The sequence below is a fragment of the Centropristis striata genome, chromosome 6 (assembly GCF_030273125.1).
Source record: "Centropristis striata isolate RG_2023a ecotype Rhode Island chromosome 6, C.striata_1.0, whole genome shotgun sequence".
NCBI classification, from domain to species: domain Eukaryota; kingdom Metazoa; phylum Chordata; class Actinopteri; order Perciformes; family Serranidae; genus Centropristis; species Centropristis striata.
The window spans coordinates 18,432,825-18,454,928 of NC_081522.1; the positions used below are offsets into that span (position 1 = coordinate 18,432,825).

The 22,104-nt window shown below is 40.1% G+C and overlaps 1 protein-coding gene across 2 annotated transcripts in view; it reads left to right on the top strand.

Annotated features, from left to right (window-relative positions):
• Nucleotides 1-22,104, top strand: part of trim44 (tripartite motif containing 44) — a 57,417-nt gene that overhangs the window by 16,600 nt on the left and 18,713 nt on the right. For both annotated transcript variants that reach the window (XM_059335404.1, XM_059335403.1), the window contains exons 4-5: nt 582-860; nt 10,369-10,391. In XM_059335404.1, the coding sequence (XP_059191387.1) occupies nt 582-860; nt 10,369-10,391 (302 nt within the window). The remainder of the gene's footprint in view (nt 1-581; nt 861-10,368; nt 10,392-22,104) is intronic.

Sequence of the window (22,104 nt, forward strand, 5' to 3'; positions counted from 1 at the left end):
GCTTCAGCAGGCAACAGACACACACATAAAGTTTGAAAGGTCAGTGAGATGTTAAATCTCAAGATGCTCGGTTAAGGGGTGGTAACCAAAGCATCCCACAAAGACAAATCGACCAATTGCGTTTAAGAGCCCACCCATTGTACGGGGTTTCGCCAAAACCCGAGAAAAGATATGTAAGTTTGGAATCACTCTATCTTGTGGTGCCATCGGGGTCACATTGCAGAGTCCGGCGCTGAGCATTGCATTTGGCTATTATTCTTTCAATAAATGGTTGACTTTATTCATTTGTTCTGAGTGTTTTGTAAGACCAAGTTTAGGAAAAAGAACCCGGGTGAGAGTTGGAGGCTGTAAAAGCTTTACGCTCTAACGTGATGTATTGCACTTTGTTTAAAATTCAGGAAATTTAGAGCCAACAATGAACGTCACCCCTGGCTGTGGGAGGAAGCCGTATATCTGTATATCTTGGTAACTTCCTCTCCTTACTGTAGATTCACCCAGTTCATTCCTTCACTCACGATCTCTCTCTCTCTCTCTCTCTCTCTCTCTCTCTCTGTCTCCTGAACTTCATCTACATATCTCAGATGTCAACAGAGGAGCTGGAGGAGTATGTGAACAGCCAGTTCGATGAGCTCCGAAAACTGGTGCGTCTGGAGGAGAAGAGGACCCTTCATCTGGTCGACCTTAAAGAGGCATTCCTGACAGCATCCGCTGCTGAGAAAATCGCAGAGATCTCCCTTCAAACAGAGCGTCTGCAGGAAGAGATGGCGCACATCACACACCAGCTGTGCATGCTGGAACAGGCTGAGGCGATAGGTCCTGCATTGGAGGCCCTCGCAGCAGCACCAGCCCACAGAGTGCAGGTGAGAGGAACCTTCCTTCCTTATGGTTAGCCAGTTGATAATGTAACAGAAGCCCAGCGTGAGTGACATTCAGCATGCTATAATGTTTAGTAACTATTTCACCAGTCGGCCTCCGTTTGGTACTTTTGTCCCTATCGGCCACATCTGCAGTGTGGCACTTTCTGCTGTTTTGTGGGCTGTAGAACCTGATAATGTAATAAATTCCCGATAATGTATTAAACCCAATAATGTAATAAAAGTCTGCACTTGAGTCCATTGAAAATGTAATAAAACCTGATAATGTAATAACTTCCCGATAATGTAATAAAGTGCGTTTCCCAATAATGTAATACACTTTTTACCAATAATGTAATAAAGTATAACATTAATGGGAGGTTATTACATTATCAGGTTAGCCTTCATTTTGCAAGTCCTGATAATGTAATAATTCCCCAATATTGTATTAATTTAACAGCAGACCACCCATTACTTGGGTTCAAGTGGTGTTACTGTGTAGGCAACTCTAGCTCAAGAGCTCTAGCGCCACCAACAGGTCAAAGTTGAATGTTTATTAACTTTTGACCTGTTCATCCACTTTTCACAAAGGATGTATCACTGGAACCCTTGGGCCAATCTGAGCTTAATGCATCCTCAATGGGGTTTTTCGGCCATATTGGATTTTCCGCCATCTTTGATTTGATCAAAAACCTCCCATTAATGTTATACTTTATTACATTATTGGTAAAAAGTGTATTACATTATTGGGAAATGCACTTTATTACATGATCAGGAAGTTATTACATTATCAGGTTTTATTACATTTTCAATGGACTCAAGTGCAGATTTTTATTACATTATCGGGGTTATTACATTATCAGGAATTTATTACATTATCAGGTTCTACATGGGCATTTAGAATAAGATAACCACCTCCAGTGAAAGTAGAATTGATTTATATATAACATATATTTAACAATCTACATGTGAAATTTAATTTATGTACATGGAGATTTACATGTCTAGTTACAGTATGAAAGTAACTTTGATGAGAGAAAGTAGTAAGAATGCTTAGGTGACACTAGAGTGACAATCTCTCAGCCTTAAAACATGTCTGTAGTTTCACTGTACTTTATTTCATTGTGGAGCACGGAAGTACGGTCCCAGGTGTGTTGACAACGGTGATATGTATTTGGCTTAACCCATGATAAATAAGGCTTACCCAGAAAACATTCAATCCCCCTGAAAAACAGCAGTGTCCATTGTTTTACAGCGAGGAGATGTAAGTGGACGATTCGAGACAAAGATAGCATGCGGCATTAGTGTCCTTTTGCCGACTTTGGTAAACCCGAGGCTAACATACATGGTTAAAACGATAAACGGTTTGAAAGATTAGAAGTTAGACTCTAGTTCAACAACCACTTATATAATTGGAAACATAAAAATCATTTATATTAGAAGTTATTGTGAAATTTTGATAGTCAAAAGCCGGCCGACTGGTGATACAGTGACGTTATATAGTGGGATGTTTAAAATTTGGATTTTTCAGATACTGGGAAACTCATCATTTCACATTGTAATCTTCATACTGTTGCTTTACACCAGCTACAGTCTAATGCAGTAGGCTTCATAAGCCCCATGCAGTGAAAATAAATCAAATATGGCCATTTGAATCTACTTCAGACTTCTTTGTGGAAGTAATTATTAGGAGTTTTCATATATTCATACTTTTACACTTTTAACTATGTCAATTTGTCTGACCATTTGTACTGCAGCCACCTCAATCAGAGATGAAAGTTTGTTTAAAACTGGGCAGCAAGTAACTGAATTTACATCCCAGTCTTCTTAAAATTAAATGAATAAAATCACAATGCATTACGTCGGAGGCCCTTATTCGAGCACATCACGTCACATTGCAGCGTCTGCTGAGAACACTTCTAAAGTACACAAGCAAACAGGGTCAATGATTAATTAATCTGAACTTTAAACACAGGGGTCCAGTGCCAGAGTTGTTACCAAGGGCGGCCTTGTAAAACTGAGCACTGTTGCCTTGTCAATAAACAATTAAAACCAATTTGCCAGCCAGCAGAAAGCTGTAATGCTGATCATGTCTATCTGACTTTACAGTGTATTCCTTACATAGTTATTATTTATAGTTCCTTTAGTATACAGCCCTGATTCCAAAAAAGTTAAGACATTGTCTAAAGTGTAACAACATAATTTGTTAATCTTTTCTGGCATATATATTCAAGTGAAAACTCTACAAAGACAATATATTTTAGGTTAAAACAGATTTTCTTTTAAAAATAGATACACTTTGAAATCTGAATTTGATGCATTTCGTTATTATTTAAGTTTTCCACAGAAACAGACACACATTCTCTTTTGAAGCCTAACCTAGAAATGTTCTTGGGGGTTCGGACCTGGGGCAGACATCTAAGCACAGTGGATACTTGCAGCCACCGGGGCTTGATCCCAGACCTCCAACTTAAAGCATTATCTTTCTAATGACCATGGCATCTGCTGCACAGTCATTATGGCAAAAATGAATATGGTAAACAGGTGCCACCATGCACAGCTTTGTTCCAAGTGAAAGGAGAGACAGTCTGTATTTATCTGGGCGTACATTATGCTCATGTAGAGAAATGCAGTTTTCCTTTCATACAGTCAGCTGTGTCAGTATGATGCAGTTCGTTAGATGCAGATAGATCCGGAGCTGTAGGCTGATGGAGCATAAGTGTAACTGCGTTTGTCCTCTGGCTACAGTGTTTGTCAGCTATGAACGCAGCAGCTGGGTACACTGTTCCTTCTCATTTTGCGTATCAGCCCCTTAGTCTAAATAAGGTTCTCGTGCCAAAGAACTGAAGCATGTGCGCAGCTACGGAATATAATTCATAAATTCATGCGGCGAAAAATGCAAGCCATGTCAGCACACTTCAGATTCTGCAGTACTTCCCTCCCTCAACTCCCATTTGAACATTGAAGTGGAGGCTTTTACTGCTTATAGATCCCAAATTAAAATATCCCATTGGTCCATTTGTCACTTTCTATCCTTAAGTCACCACAGCCAGGAAAGGAGGCTTGAGTGTTCCCTGGTGGTGCTATACAGGACCAGTGGGGGCTGCAGTAATGGTGGCGGCTGATGTGCAGATTGCTTTTCCAGCTGAGAAATGAATCCATGGTGGGCCAAGTTCATTAAGGCACTAATTGAATGCCGATGGTTACTCTGTTTGTTCTTGTGTGTTAGTCATTGCCGGAGTGGGCAGTGTTATTTGGAAATGTGTGGTCACAAGAGAGGTGTGTGTAGGTGTAGAGAGGGGGCTTACGCAGCACTTTACTTGTCAAGAAATGATGTATCTTTTTAATGTTCAAAGTGATTTGGGCTGAGTTGTATGTGGAGTCTGAGAGTTGAAACGAATGGAGCAGAGGCTACCGAAACAGTTGTTGCATCAAGTCTACCTGAACTGGCCAACACCTGCAGCAGTTTTTGTCCTCAGTAAAACACTTACGACGTGCAAAGAGCCTCATGGATCCAGACAACAACTGGTTCAAGCATTAATTCTCCCACTCGCTCCCTCACTCTATCACTGTTAGTCCGTCTGCCTCATAGTGGCAGTGTCTACAGATGGCACATTGAACTACAATCATTCACTTTCCTCTTTACTGCAGTTCTGCTGAACTGTGTCGGGTACTTTTGTCTATAGCGCTTTTCATATCAGCAGTCTGTCCCTGAAATGTTCAGAACATGAGGTCATGCTTGAATTTTTGAATAGGAGCAAGGACCGTTATTCAGGGAAATCTGTACAGCCAATTTATCCCATTTCAGGGAGAATGCCGGTATGTGTGTGCTATGAATGAAAGCAGTAACACTGCAGGGACAAGCACATAGGGTTCTATCCGTATGAAAATTTAATACATTGGCACTGTACAAAAACAGCTTCTTGCTCAGCATGTTCCTGAAAACAATAAAAGACGTCTTCTGCCGCGTACATAAACATACTGCCTTGCCTCTTCTTCATCTGTTGATTTTATGGTGGTTGGCATCCATTAGTGTTGCATTACCTCATCTGCTAGACTGTCCCATACCCCATCAGTTCTGGCATTGCCATAGATGTGTGCAAAAAGGAGTTCCTGAATGAAGTGCATTTGTGAATAGGTTTTTTTTTACTTGTTTATTCCAGAAATTTACCAGGAATTGTGTAAAAGGGGCTGGGGCTAAAACAAAAACGTTTTTGTTTTCATTTTAAGTTGTAGTAGCTGTTCAAAAATGACAAAGATTGCCAGAGCTTGCATCGTTTAGTCTTCCCAGCTGTCAAAAAACTAAGTGTACCATGCATTATGAGAGGAAAACAATCAGTACAATTTAAGATTTAGATGAGTGATTTTTTAATGGAGATATTTGTTTGATTGTGTTAATATACTAATCAATTAACCATCAGCAAAAACTGCAGTGGTGAATATGATTCAGCACAACAACATATTGGTATATACCACAGAACACATTCAGAAGTCTTTTGGAGTCCATGCCTTGTCAGGTCAGAGATGTTGTGTTGGGACAACATTATTAGGCAGGTGGTTTTAATGTATTGAAAGAAGGGTTTTCTGTTGTCCTTCTTGTTGCAAAAGTCCTGTAATGTTATGAAATAGTGTTTGGGATTTGAAATGCATGATGTTATAAGGTGACTTGACAGTAGAAAAACAACAATAACTGGACCGAGGTGAAACAAGGCCATTGCTTTCAGCTTTGTTTAACTGGAAATAAATATTAAATATGTTGACCCTGTTTGCTGTTTTGGTTTTTGTTTATTTCTCTTCTTTTTAAACACAACCTAATCCTGTTTGTGAGGGAGGGACAGTCATAGCCCCCAGCTCTTTTTGGAATTAGTGTCTTGATTCCAATGTTTTACAAGAAAAGACCAGCAGCTTTCAGAGCCAAGTCAGGAAAAGCAATTGCTGCTTTGTAAGAATATCAAGCTCACACACTGCTGCCATGTAACAGCACGGCTGCAGAATGGAGCAACTATGATGTAAAATGTTTCTCACCTGCGCAAAACTCATCCTTTGAAATGCTCCCGAAAGAATAAACCACATAATTGAGGTGAGCCTTTTTTGCTTAAGGTCAAACAAACAAATTACCACTGGTTCAGTTAATAATCTCTCGTCTTTCTTTTAATGTAGGCACAGAAACACATAGATGTAGACACACATACACACGTAATAAAGACAGTCAGCGGGGATGAGAAAAACATTCAGAAATTTCAGTTGGAGCTGGAGGGAGAATATATTAAGAGACTTTGTTTCAGTCCGCGTCCATTTATTATCAAAATACTCTCCACATTTTCATTATAAAAGTGCCAGTAGGTACTCATTTGTACAAGCACGCAATGTGTTTACTTGGACATTCTCTGATGACTACTTAATTAAAAACATTTATATGTCACTGGGCAGGGAATGATCTTTTTGTGTGACTAGTACACACACTAAAAAACAAAGCCGAGATGCTTCATCAGCCGGGCAGTAGCAGTCTGCAGCAGTGACCCAACCGTGGCTCAGCCGTGACCCAGGTCACAGTGAAGGGCTCAGATGCTGATTTCAAACAATGCAGCTTTTTACCTAATGGCTGTAGAGATGAAGCTTTAATGTATTATATATATATATATATATATATATATATATATACATATGTATGTATGTACAGTTGAAACCAGAAGTTTACATACACTATATAAAAAGACACATATGCTTTTTTTTCCCACTGTCTGACATGAAATCAGACAATCACTTTTCCTGTTTTAGGTCCGTTAGGATTAACAAAATTATTTATATTTGCTAAATGCCAGAATAATGAGAGAAGGATTTTTTTAGACAATTTTTCATTACTTTCTTCAAAGTCAGAAGTTTACATACACTAATAGTATTATGCCTTGAAACAATTTGGGAAAGCCCAGATGATGCTGTCATGTCTTTAGAAGCTTCTGATTCTCAGATTTCATGTCAGACAGTGAGGAAAAAAAACCATATGTGTCTTTTTATATAGTGTATGTAAACTTCTGGTTTCAACTGTATGTATGTATGAATACACAATTCACTTTTCCTGTTTTAGGTCCGTTAGGATTACCAAAATTATTATTATTTGCTAAATGCCAGAATATTGAGAGAAGGATTGAGAGAAGGATTTTTTTAGACTATTTTTTATTACTTCCTTCAAAGTCAGAAGTTTACGTACACTAACATTATTATGGCTTGAAACAATTTGGGAAAGCCCAGATGATGCTGTCATGTCTTTGGAAGCTTCTGATTGACATTGACAACATTAGAGTTAATTCGAGACCCACCTGTGGATGTATTTTAAGGCACACCTGAAACACACTGCTTCTTTGTGTCAATTCATGGGAAAGTCAAAAGAAATCAACCAAGATATCAGGAAGAGAATTGTGGACTTGCACAAGTCTGGTTCATCCTAGGGTGCAATTTCCCAAAAAAATAAAAAAATAATATATATATATAACCCACCCATAACCCACTGGGCTTATGCAGCATACTTGTTTATTATGTTCTTGGTTTATTATGGTTAGATATCATTATAGATCATTGCAGTGTACACTTGAAACAGATTAAGGTGGGCTTATTAAGGTTATGAATTTACCTTAATGTAATTGTAAACAGCTGTTTGCTGCTGAGCTGTGCCCCCACAGATTCTTTGTCGGGGGAGTTACCAGCACACTTTTGGAATGAAGCTTGGCTCTTATTCCAACAGTTCAAGATCACACCATTCCATGAAGTTGATATTGTTTTTAAATTATGAATGGAGCAGCTTCGGGTTGCTTCTTTTGATGGCAGACACACAAGCCTTGGTTGTTCTTATAGTATCTGTGAGAGTTTGAGCTTTTATTTGTGCACATATAAATTGAGCTGCCTTAGGCCATGTGAATAATATAATATAAGAAATGTTGAATGTGGTATTATTCAGGCACGAAGGTATGATTTTTCTCTATACTGCTGGAAAGGTAACTATGGTAATTACAGTCGGAGCAAAGCTCCATAGCCGTCAGCTTCTTACGAACAGCATATTTCTTTCAATTTTGTGGGCAGTGGCACTAAAAAAACTCTTTAATTGGACCAAATGAAAACAAAGTACACAACTGGGACTATAACAGCATTCCATTTTTATTGTTGTAATATAATGCAATGAAAGCAAATGGCAAAGAAATACAGTGTGCATTACTAATTCAACACTTGCTTAGACCCATCAAGGAAATGGACTGGTATTGTGTTCTGCCAAGTTTATTCTGGTTTAAGCCTTTAGAATACCATCTGCCTCCATCTGATCATTGGCAGTGACTTTTCTATTATTAGGTATTTAATGATAATGTCCGGGCTCATTCAAAGTATTATTATCACATTAGAAGGATAACTTCCTTCTTGATTTTGGTCTCTTCAGGGGGATATAATGCAAATGTTTTCCAAACATTTTCCTAAAGTGAAGCAATTACTTAAGAACAGTTTGAACCTTTTTTATTAATGTACATGTACAGCATACTTTCTGGCTCAGTGGCTCAGGATGGTATACTAAAATGTGTCAGCCAAAAATTATATGTTAACCCAGCAATTAGTTTATAATAGAAATATGTCAGCTTTTGTCTTTAAGGATGTGAGATACGGATCTCAAACTCAGCAGCATAGAGCAAATGTAATTGCTAGTTATAGACCGGTGCAGTTGTCATTTTCACACCAAGCACCCATGTTGTGCAATTAGCAAATGAATTGGCTCCCATCTGTGTGCCCAAAGATGAGGTCTAGTCAGTCACATTGTTGGCTCATTGCTATCTTGAGCCTGCAGAAAGCGATTGCACCATTGACCAACAAAACCTGGTGTTAAGTCAATGGTGCAGTATTTTCCTGCTATTTGAAGTGTGCATTTTTCAGATAGTAAGCAGCTTCTCAACACGTGTACTGGAGTTGTTATTGGGACGGAGGATTGGGAGAAAACCGCTTGCCGAATTGGCTATTTAAATAGCAGTGTTCCAAGTGCTGGTGCACCTAGCTTTTCAATGAGAATGGGAGATGACATTCTGAGTGATTTAATTTATTTTACAACTAAAGCATTATGGGATTATTTAAGGGACAGCATATAAACCCTTTGCTCCTTGTGCCTTATTTTGCGCCCAGATTATGCACTATTTAACAAATCGTGATAGCAAAAGTGGGGTAAGACACACTCTTAATGCACTCACGCTTGCACTCTCAGCCATTCACTGTAGATCATTTATATTGGGCCCTAATGGTTCTTTATGCAAAACATCTGGTGTATTTCACAAAGGGACTATGGATTTGTGGTTTTAATCTAAGGCACACTTTAACAAGGGGAATTTCAATATGTTTTATTTCCTTTGGGTGTTTTACAATCTGCCACGGTTCGCAATCTACTAATGACAAGTCAGTTAACCAACCAAACAATGGAGAAACATAAAGAGAGGCAGCCTGACAGCAACCAGCTTCTTTGGTGAATGTGAGTTTTGCAGTCTTATTTCACAAATTGACTTTTGAGTCTACTGAAGTGTTTGACAAGGTAAACCAAGAGAAATCTCACTGAGTTCCAATATTTGAAACTACGTATTTGTCCAGATCTGAAGCTAATTAAATTTAGAGCCAAGTCTTAGTCAGTGAAGCAGACAGCCAGTCAGTGCTCCACAGCCTCCACTCATCAGCTCTCTTCTCATCTGCCGTGCTGCCAAGGAGCCGCCGCCTTCAAGACGCTGTTAGTTACACAGTGTCAAAATCCCTTTCTGGCACAGCCATTTTAGCGCTGGTAGTCAAGGTCCAGTGCTACAGTACAGTCAGTGCTGGGCAGAATATTAAAGATAACAAAAGAGACCGTCTTGTGCTCAAGGTCTTTTTGACTGAAAAAATAAACCAATTGAGATTAGGAACGGTATAACAAGTAGTTTGGCTGTAGTACATGACAGCGATTTCTTGTGCTGTGCACGGATACTGCAGCTATGTGTTTAGCATACTGAGCATACCGGTGTGGATTCATAGCTATAATTTAAATGTTACGGATAGGCCTTGTGAAATAATGCATTTGCATCTTCTGGAAATTGACGGAATCTGAAATGTGATTCTATTTTTTATTTGATGCATGAATAAACCTTTTGCTTGGAAAGTTTGTGTAACTGTCGCAGTCAACAAATCACGTCCATAGTTTTGACATCGATAAAGGAAACTTTTAAGACCCAATCACAATTAAGTGGAAAAGTCAGCACGTGAATCATGTTTGTGGCTCACTTGGTGCTTTGTTCCAGACTGCTCCTTTAACACCTTATGAATATTCATGAGGACAACTGGTGTGATGGAAGTGAAAATTAATTGGTCAGATTGAAAGCCACACCAGCTGCGGGCCAAGTTAATGTAAATTATGTTGTTTACCTTTTTTATGTGTTAGCCACAGCACCTGTGCAAAGATTTTAATGTGAAATGTGATATTCTCTCTCCCTCTCTCTCTCTCTCTCTTTGTCTTTGTTCTTGTTTTCAGCACGACATTGAGGCCAGGCCAAGGTAAGACTGCCATGTGATTCATTTTCACACCTTCTTAACAGAATAGTTTAGCAGGCACTAAGGACCCTTCAAAAGCTCCTCACTCGGGTCCTTGGTGCCATCAACCACCAAGAGACTGATGAGTATTCATCCTGCATAATAACACACACACATGCCCTGCAAGTCTTGTAGTCACTCACTCAAGCAACTGACAAACTCACCACGGACACAGAGTCACCTATATGCACATCAAGCGTCCCATGCCTCCAAAGCTACCCGGTCACATGCGAGTCACGTCTGTGCCCCAGCAAGGCAATTAGTAGCTCTCATCTGTGTGTGCCCGCTGGAATCAGAAGAGGTGACGATATGCCTGGTCCAATAACGGGGCTATGGACAGTGTCTGACAGGCCGGAGTTGTGCGTACGTGTGTTTATTTGCATACATACTGTATATGCGTGCACTTTAATAAGACAAGGTGTTGTTTCATTAGTACGGTCAAGTATCGCCCTCTGATACAGCATTGTATTTACATTATGCCAAAGCTGATTATGTGTGCCTGCAGGTAAGGGTAAGGGAGGTTGAGAAACTGGACCGGACAGACGCAGTCATATTATTTTTCTGCCACATTTACAGTTTGTTTGTGTCGTTTTGTTGCTGACACTACATCCTTAACCTTTATCTCTGTGTGTGTCAGACAATCTGAAATGGATAGTCCTCTCCCAGTCTCCTACTTATTGATCTGTTGACACAAAAAAAGCCCTCTCTGCCTCCTTCACCCGGCGCAGAAGCGCTCCTAGCACCACCTGCTGTCTCTGTCTCTGCCCGTCCTCGTGGCTCTCTCTCTGGGCTTTCATCTCAAAGTACCCCTCCCTTCACACAATCACACACACACACATACTCAGACACCCTGAGCAAATGCCAGCACATCTGTCCCCAGAGACAAGAATCTTATTTTCTGCTAGACTTTATTTAAGATGAAGGCTGTATACGAAAATAATCCTGTGTGCTGCAAAATACACTGTTGATGGGGAACATGCTTGTTTTCTGAAAAACAGAAATTTAATTTTTAATTTCACTTTGTACTATTGATATTGCGGCGCTGACTGCCTGTGGGAAACGTACTGTATTTTCTCTCTAGAGTGTAATGGGCCTTGCTTTTAATAAGCAAAGAAAGTCACGACTATGGCAGGCACACCGTGCCAACATGTAATATGTTATTGATTGGTCAGCCAGTATTATGACCCCGCTCTGGAGCAGATGGCAGTGAGCTCGGACCCAAGGGTGAGATGGAGCTACAGTAATAGTTTGCCCTTGGTCAAGGTTAACCACTACATCTCTACACACACACACACACACACACACACACACACACACACACGCTGATATAATTACTCCCAAAGTCCCCTATATTGCCCTAAAATGCAGTGAGTGCAGAATCTACTGGGCTAGTAGAAAGATGGCAGGTTTTGGAGAGAAGTACTAGGACAGGGACGTTTTAGAGAGGGAAAAAAAAGATGAAAGTACATTTTGGACAGTTTCATGTGCGAGTTTACTATAGTGGTTGAGGCATAGAGATTGGACATCCTAATGTTTGAAGGCGAAACAAACAAAGGGTGACCAGGTGAAAAGGAGATGAAGTGAAATTGATGGAGGGAGAAAGAAGAAGCAGAAGGAGAAAGATTTAGCAGGATCAAGCGAGGAGTGGTTGTTTAGGGTTCTGTGCAATGGGATCCAGACAGCAAATTGATTATGGAGCAGAAACACTAATCCGCTGTCTGAGCCCCATATCGCTGCTGTAGACAGAGCATCCCCACAGGACCACAATCCTGCACCCACACGCATCTTTCCCGGACTTCCTCATCAATACGACCCCCCCTGCCTCTCCCCAAGCCTCTTAACATAGGTACTCCATGGCTGCCAAGATTTGTCCTCCTCTGAATATAAATCTTGCTTTACTCCCCTCAGCCCAACCTTCTCACTGCTGCCTCTAATGTGATGCATTGCAAATTTAGCTTGCACTCCTCAGCCTCAGCCCCCTCACCTCACTTGCAACCTCTGTCCCTGACATACGCCTTTTATACAGGTGTTCAGTATGTCTGTGCATTTGTCTCTTTATTTGCATGTGTATTTGTATGCATGAATGCTGCTAATAGGTTAATCAGAACAATATTTATCGTCTGAATCTAATCTAGCTGATGCAGTCCCTTTGTAATTCATATTTGTGTGTGTATACATGCATGTAATTGTGTGCCCAAAGGTGTCAACATATAGGTCATGCTAATATCTTCTGCCCTATTAGGAAATTTGGCACGCTTGTTATGTGAATTTAATTACAAGAGAAATAATTAAATGTACTTAAACTAATTACTACAATTCAGTTTCTCTTGGTTGACACATATTTTACTTACTATTTTCTGGAGACACAGTTCCTTTGCTTTCACCTTTTGCAGTCTTTATTGATCACAAAGGGCCTTGGTACATGAGGAGGCACCATGCCACTAATCAAAAGAGGAGAGGAGAGTGTCTTCACACACATAAACACACACACACACACACACACACACACACACAAATGAAAGCTGCAGAGAAGGGGCTTATTTCTGCAGTAATGTTTTAATTCCAGAAAGCCACTTTTATGTTGTCTCTTGAGATACCGTGCACAAGAAAGAAATGGGAGCAAAGACAGCGAGGCAGTCAATGGGAGAAAACGTCATGCACACTAAGGAACCTCGCTCGTTTGATTTAAATTTGCTGTTCTGTTGGGACTTAAGAAGATTTATTTTTGAGTAAGACATGTAAAATTATTTCTCTGTCTTTTTCGCTTCTATGACTTGAACTTTTTGGCTGAGGAGTTTTGGGCATTTAGCCATGGAGTCAGTGGGGCACTCTTCAAAAGAATCTGGTGTTTTTCATCCTTTTTCTTTAAATGTCTTAGGAGCAGAAGGAGAAGTAACAATCAATTACGGTTCAAAGTCATTTATTGATCTCTGATTCACAAAATATGCCATTACAGTTAACCTCAGACTGTCTTTAAATTCTGTCAACGGTTTAGCAGTTCTTCCTTATTCTGTTAATCTGTTGTTAGTGGCAAAGTATAAATATCAGAATTATAATTACAACCCATTTATTACTCAGATACATTTATTTCAACTTATAAAGATTTGCATCTTATGAAGATTTCAGTTGATTTTTCATTCTTGTATGAACTGATTTCTCTCCTGTTTTTAAAGATAGAATTGTCAATGATGTGGCTAATATGTTAGCTTGCTAACAGAGATACCACACGTGTTTGCCTGACAGATATGCAATATATACACCGCATATAGCATTTGGCTTCAGAAGAATTTAATAAACTGTTCTCTCTCTCCTGTTGGCATTCATTTTGCCACAGACATACAACATAGGGTGTGTGGTGTTAGCTAGCTAGAGCTAATGTCTGTTGTTGTATTGTCTGTTTATTTGACAAACTACTCTTAAAAAGCCCAAAAAAATACCTCAGCATAGAGTATTACTTAGGAAAAACAAGTTAATGGAAGAACAATTTTAATTGTTTAGTTGCTAAATGTGACTTATGTTGTAGCTAAGTTAACTAATAATCAGAAGTCATTCATTTTTCTGACACTTCCCCGTCGCATATGAAATAAACTATGACATTTTTGGTTGTTTTGCTTCATAATTGTTATTTTAAGATGCACAAGTGAATGCTTGCTCAAACACAGCCTTAGCATTTTAAAATATTACACTTTGACACTTACACGTAGACGTATGATTTAAATCTTTTCTATAAATTCAGATATAAGTCAATATTGGTATAGCTAAACATCCACCACTAAAAGCAGTGAAGTATTTTTGGAAGCAGTGTCATCTCTAAGTTGGGTCTTGACGGAGATGCAGCTGGCAGTTTTCTTTGCCTCCCACAGTGAGCCTTCCCTTGTGTTTTCGTACCCTGTCATTCTGAGCATATAAGGAATAGCAATGAAAACGGGAAGCCTTAAAGAAGAGACATTTCCTGAGAAAACAGGATAAAACACTGTTCAACACTTGTCAGGTATCGCTGATTGGCTAGTTTTTCAGCAGAGCCGTCATGGTATAACTTTTTTTTTCTATCAGACAGATTCTCAAAGAAATGAATGAACACTCTTCTACAATAGTATATTCTTACTTGATGCAATATTCTCCTTCTGTGCCATGTGCTGTTTTTGCACCCAGTAGAACTTTGCACTTTTTGGGAAGTTATCAGAAAAGTTTATTTTTATTTTTATGGTGGTTAAAAAACTTTACATTTACAGGCAAATGGTTTTATTTTTTTTGAAAATCTGCCTTTTTATTATTTATTTTTTGTAGAGAGAGAAATGATTTAAACATTAGAAATAGAAGCTGTGCCCCAGGGCTTACTGTATAGAAATGTGTCACCCCAAAGGAAGGAAGAGGAAATGATAAAAAAAAAGAAACAAAAACAGGAAAATGTAACATATCAAATGAAAAGGTGAAAAATAGACATAAATAATTGTGAAAGGGAAAGCTTTGCTTGACAGTAACTGTATCTTATCTCCCAAACAAAACAACAAAATATCTCAATAACTTCAGCTGATAACATTGTTTGTTTTCTAAGCTCAAATCCACTTTGTGATCAGTAAATCTATCAGATGAAAAACCATTTGAATTAAGAAAAGGTAAAGCTTTGCGACATGTGGCAAGTTTGCTTAGCAAGAGTGATGGGGGCCTTCTGAGCATATAAATCACACAGTGTAATCACACTAAAATGGTAAAGCCTGCTGGGAAGCATAGCACTTCTAATTACAATGCCAGGTCCCCCCCTTCATTGCTCCAATCACTCACGTCCCCGCTGTATCTCAGGAGCTCCCGTCCCCTGCTTTTCTCACTTTATCATGCATGCATGGCCCAGAGCACACACACACAGAAGGAAAGTGGGCAGATTTTTTTTCTTAATTTCCTTCCATATTCTTTTCCATTTTGCATACAGTACTCACACATACTGTATATGGCCTACATTAACTTACGCATGAATAATGTCCTCTTTTTAAAGACCTTCTTTCACTGACATAATTATATACAGTATATACCTATACTTCTATATCCTCTGTTAAGAAATGATCTCCATTGTAATGTGCCCTCATTGCATGCTCGCTGACAGGGGAGAGCAGTGGGGCAAATCGCTCTATATGTCTCGCTGAGTGAAGGCTGTAGACCACCTTCAATCACGGTCTACGTTCACATGAACACACAAACTCAAGGAAAAGGGGGCTGACAGGGAAGTGAGGCAGGCACTTTGGGACAGAGCTTATCTGTCTGTCTAAGCTGCTTGCCCTTCGCTGGGTCAAATAGATGGGTTGAGTGAAGCAGGGAGGTGTCAGGGGAGCATGGCCAGAGGACACAGGACAGAGCGCAGAGATGAGTGCATGGAGGGAGAGAAAAAGCTGCATTTCCTCTAATGAAAAATTTACACCGCCTCCTACAAAAGGAGTAACTACAGGCCATCTTGCCTTTATCCCATTCTGTTTGTGTGTATATGTATGTTTGTGTGTGTGTGTGTGTGTGTGTGTGTGTGTGTGTGTCAACATGCCCTCATTTAATAATTTAGAATGTTTCAAATAGATGTATCTGCTGTAGTTTTCCCTCTGTATGTGTGTAAGTCCCAGCTGCTTGTTATGACTGTACTAAAAATCTCTTCATTAATACACACTCTCTCTTCTCTCTATCTCTCTCTGCGTGTGCGCGTGGTGTGTGCGTGTGTGTGTGTGTGTGTGTGTGTCTTCTCTTTTCTCTCTCTCTCCTTTGGCCATCACCATTCCACAGGGGTGGATCTGAGGTCCCAAATGAATGCAAAGCACACACAAACCAAACTGACAAATACAGAGACATGCATTTAGATGATAAGAGACTATGAGCATGCATAATTCATGCCACATGCGCAACGTTCCTCCAGTTTTTTAAATGTCATTATTTTGTGTTTGTATGTGCATTTGTGTGTGTTTTGTAGATACTGTCAGCACTGGCATGACTCACATCAAAGTATTTGGGTGAGGGGCGTGTGCAGAGGTGTTAAAGGGAACAAATAAGGCAAATAAGTAGACGTGTGTGTGTGTGTGTGTGTGTGTGTGTGTGTGTGTGTGTGTGTGTGTGTGTGTGTGTGTGTGTGTGTGTCTGTGTGTGTGTGTGTCTGTGTGTGTGTGTGTGTGTGTCTGTGTGTGTGTGTGTGTGTGTGTGTGTGTGTGTGTGTGTGTGTGTGCGCGCGTGTGTCTGTGTGTGTGTGCGCGCGCTTCTCTTAACTCTGTCTTTTGTGATGACTAATGGCAGTTATTTGTTTCTCCTGAAACTTTTCCTGAATACGAATGAGGCAATCCACCTACTAAAAAACACTTTAGCACCACCCATCTATCTCAGTTTTGCATGTGAGAGCCTCCAGATTCAATCCAAACTTTCTAGTGCAATATGACGGTTCAAAGAGCAAGTTGGAGAATTGGAAGCCGCTGTCTAATTGAATATCCTGTTCAAGTGGCAAGTATGACTCATCGTGACTGTATAACCGCTTGTCAAAATGCAAAAGAGACCCGACAGTTAGGGATGTATTTTTATGAAACAGACATGACAGGAATGAATGTATTTTCAAACAGAAATGGCTTCTTTTGATATTGGACTTGACTGCCAACTAATAATTTTGATGTACTTCAGGATTTTGTATTTTACAAGACCTGTAGTGGCACTGCTACAGGATTTTCTTAGTTGTTCATTTCCTACAGTACAGGCCTGTGAGAGTCAGGGACACAGTGTATAGAGCTTTGACCAGAGCTTTAAGAGTGCTTCTCATATTGATCTGCTGTGTAGATAGATATGAGAGCTGGCGAGTGCTGTATGTCTTGTCTGTAATCCCACAGAGGAAATAGTCGGCAGTAAGTGACTGCGATGCATTCATAGCTTTACTGCGGTGGAATCGGGTTACGGCTGTGTTTGTGTTGATGCTTTGAGCCTGTAGTGCCTATGAATAATGTATTGTTAATCCATGTGCGTAAAAAATACAACTCTCTCCCACATACCTTTCCTCGTCTTCTCTTGTTTTTGTTCTATGTGGGCAAAGTTGTATTTTCACTCACACTTCTAGTGTTTTCTCTATGTGTGTGTGCTCATGTGTGTGTGCTGAAGTGCTTTTCTTCAAAGATTAGTGTCAGCATAGTGACTTTTATACCTTGAGAAAGGAAAAGATTGTCAGTTTTATTCTGCTGTCATTGAAAAGCCGATAAGAGAAGAGGATTTAACAATTTAACAAGGAGCACCACAGGACTCTTTAAATATTCATATTTGATGAAATTGGCCTCAACGTATAAAAAAGGCAAGATTTTACACAAAGTAAGGGGCTCAGAACCTTTGCAATCCATCGTTTGCATATCCAGCTCTTATCCAGGGACTTTGTGCAAGCTAAAATAGAAGATGTATGTAAAAGGTCCAATATTGTAAAAACTGAGATTCCCATGGCTTTTTCATTATAAAGCAGGTCAAGGTTCTGTATAAATACTGTAAATGTACCAAAATGTTCAATCCATGCAGAATTTCACACTCTTATTCAGAAACTGTGCCTTTAAAGAGCCGTCAGGAGCTCCCTAAGGTTCTGATGTCACAACTGCCAATGCAGAATTCCCCTTAAACCTGCATTTTTTCCAGTGGCCAGAAGAGGGTGAATCCACTGATTGAAAATAGGCACGACTATATAAAAGTCTGTGAGAAAATGGCTCTACTTCTCACTTGATTTATTACCTCGGTAAACATTTTCCTAATGTGTTTATGGTCTCAATCGCTAGTTTCAATGCTGCATCATATTCATTTTGTAAGTTATGTCCCCATTTACAGTAAAATGGAAAATAAAGCTGGGAAAGTTGTGGGGCATGGCTGTCTTGTGATTGACAGGTTTCTACCACAGCACACTGTGTTTTTTCGTTAGGCGTGGGTAAAAATATCGATTCATCAATGCATTGCAATATATTTTTTCCCAATTCAACATCGATTCATTAGATCCTCTGAATCGATTCAAGCTCCTGGCCAGTGGGGGCGCTGGGAACTTTTGTAGTCTAACTATGCACAATGTCAGCAGCTGAAAGCAGCATGGCTAATTATAAATAGAGTCTTCGCTGATCATAAACTTAGTGATTGTGAATCGCTTACTGTGCACAGAGTGTCCGGTGCTTGTTGTAAACAAACACAGAACGCTAAGTGAGCACCTCCTGCAGCAGCAGTACATACACACTGCACTGCTACAGAGCTAACTGTAGCTAACTGCCACTAACGGCGGCTCTTCTTAACAAGCTGGCCTCCGGCTCGTTAGTGGCTCGTTAAGAAGAGTAAGAAGGAGTGGCTGGATTTGTCTCCAGTCGCTTTCTTGAAAAATACTCGCTCAATTTAGCAACAAAGTCGCTAAGAGAGCACATATGTGGAGCCCCTGACCAATCAGAGCACGCTTTTTTGAGGCTGGATCTTAAAGAGACAGGTGCTAAAACAGAGCACGTCAGACAGAGAATGAATACAGGTATATTCAGAGAGAAAGAATGAGGATGAGCATGATTTGTTTTTTTACTTTAAAACATACTAACATGTTCTGGTAGAAACCCAAAATGAAAGCATGAAGCTTAACATTAGCATAATATGTCCCCTTTAACATAATTTTAAGCTAGTAATAAAGTAATTCAAGGAACAAATGCTGTGAAAGATAGTGACTGTAACGATGAAGTTTGGAAATGAAATTGACTGCAGCTATGGTGTAGCATGGCTGAGTCGAGATAAGCATAAGGTGTAGCCTGTAGAGAGGCATTTCAGCTCCACCAAGGAAGATGTGGGGTGACTGCTGAAGAGGAAAGGGGGAAAGAGGGGGAGGGGGAAACAGCGAAACTACAGTAAGCTTCCTGGGCAGGTTGGTAATACAGAAGGAAAAGGCATGACAAATGAAAGAGAGCGTGGCAAATAATATTTCAGAAAGCTCCAGTGCACCAGACAGCAACAATAGGTTAGGCTCTGATGGTAAACTTCACCAAGCTTGCTGGTATGAGCATTTTATATCGTCTAGTGGTCCATATTTTGTTATATCTGCTCCAACAACCCTTCCTGATAACCTTGTGCTATCTAATATGTAGCCAAGTGTTGAACACCCTACTCAGTAGCTTAAACTGAGAAACCAAACTATTTTTTTATTCCAGCTCTTGCATTCATTTCCTGTCTCTTTGACTGTAAATTGAGGCTGAACATGTCATGTTTATGCCACATCGTAAAATGCGTTGATGTGTTTTTATCTACTTCATTATTTATGAATACAGAATGTGTTTCTATGTGCTGCACTCTTTTCTCAGAGCCTGGCTTGTTAATTATTTTTTTCCCGTGCAGCTGCTCATTGAATTACCTACCCAGACTTCTCTAGCTGTCCCATCTAATAAACCCCAGAGGCATCTATGACAATGTGATCGTGCGTCCCGTTACTAGGAAGGCTGAGGATTTCCCATCAGAAATGGAAAAAAAAGAAATCCAAATGTGTTAATTACAGCTCACTTTCCCCCTCTGAAAATAGACACTTCTGGCATGAGTGCGTGAGTGTGTTTAATGAGTGTGGCTGCATGCAATTATTTTGAAAAGAAGAAAGCAACGAGACAAAAAGAAAGTGAAAGGAATGTGATTGAGGAAGAGCAGTGATGAAGAGAGCTGGCAGACGGCAGGAGCTGGATCGCTGCATTGAAGGTGCAGATGTTGGGATTTTCTCTGTTCTATCTCCATCACATGTCAAATCACATCTGGCGAGATGCGGCTCTGCTGCAGCGAGAATGAAATGACCTTCTAGTTCCCATTCAGTAGTTCATGAGCAGTATTTTATAACAGCTGACATGCTATGTCTAAGGATGTTCTCCTGTCAGACTGGCAAACGTGATATGTCTTGTATAACGGCAGTGACACAGAGTTGTAAAATAAAAGATGCTTGGATTTTGATCAGAAATTAAAATCAAAGTGAGTTATTTTGACAGCAAAACCAAATCTACAGGCACGAGAGCAGCACTGAGGCTGTACGTTGCTTTGAGCTAAATGCTAAAATAAGAATACTGACATGCTCACACTCACAAATTGGCACACTGGCATGTTTTCGGAGGTTGCAGATCCCACCATGACCATGGCCTATCTCACAATGTTAACAAAGGCGAAAAAAAATAATTAGTGTATCCCCTCATGTCTGGGTTTCGCTCCAAAATGTAATTGGTATTTCTTGCTTTACCATGTTATGCTGTTCACCAAGTTTCATGAATATCAGGGTCGGTAGTTTTTCCACAAACCCACTGTCAAACAACCATCAAACCGAACCACAAACAAAACCTCCTCCTTTAAAAAGTTGAAAATTGTGAATGGTAATGGTTCAAGAGGAGTCATGACAATTAATCATGACATCATAGGGGGTTTGTGAATGTCCGTACCATATTTCATTGCCATCCATCCACTCATGGTGGCACTACTGAAAAAAATGTTAGAGCATTACAAAAGTCATTAGGATTCATGGTTTGGAGACTATAAATGTCTGTGCATGACAAATCATCCAATATTTGGTGTGATATTTCAGTCTGGGGCAAAGAGGTGACAGTGGTGGCTTACTCTGCAGCCACGCCGCCAGCATGGCTAAAAATAGTTGTAGCACGAAATATTTATTTATATGTTTGCCATTTCAACAATCTAAACAGTCACTGGCGAGCTTTTATTGAACAGATTATACGATCTTAACATTTAACAGCTGGACTGTAATGATCAGCAAATGTCAATGTTGTCAACCGAAATCACCACCTTGAGAAACTGCAAATCAGTCAGGTGCTAATTGGTATTATGTGCATGTTGCATGCTGCAGGCAGTGTGTGGGTGCTTGAGAATTTTGTTTGCATATTAGGATAAAATAATTTGGCTTGGGTACAGCTGATATGACATACTGTTCAGGAAGTGGACGAGGCAATTAGAGCTCCCTCTTCTGTCTTGTTTCTTGTCAGGGAATTACTCCCATTAACAAACAGGAGAAAGATTCTCTGGATACTCTTTGCATATTCTCTCTCACATTTCCTCTTTCTTTTTTACACACACACAGACACACTTTCCCTCTCAGCGTTCTATCCACAAGGCAGATTGTCATACACTATCTGTAGAAACGTTGCCTTCCACCCTCTCATGCATGCAATGTTCACGCACACACACGTAAAAGCGCTCAGAAGATGTCACACTTAGTATAAACATTCATTATTCATTCTAGAGCCACACATAAACAGGACACCAACACGCGTGCTCAACACACACACACACACACACACACACACACACACACACACACACACACACACAGTTAGGGTAATTAGTGGAAAGATAGAAAGAACCAGGCAACTGTCTCCTCGCTGCATCTTACACAGATGCCTTCCTCACACCGTCTCACCTCCTGTGTCCCTTTTTAACCAAACACCCACACACACACACACATACACACATGCACATCACAGTGTGTTAGCCTTCGGGTGGAATTACAGGTCTGATTTCAGCTTGGTGGAGATGTAGAAGCATGATAGCGGCAGACTGAACCAAGGGGCAATGAATCAGTGCCTTATCAAACCTCTGGCCCTAGGTATAAACTGTCAACACAGAAACAGCACACACACATACACACACCTTTGGCAAACATCACCCTTCCACAGTTGAACACAGCAACAGCGTCACAGCACGTGTC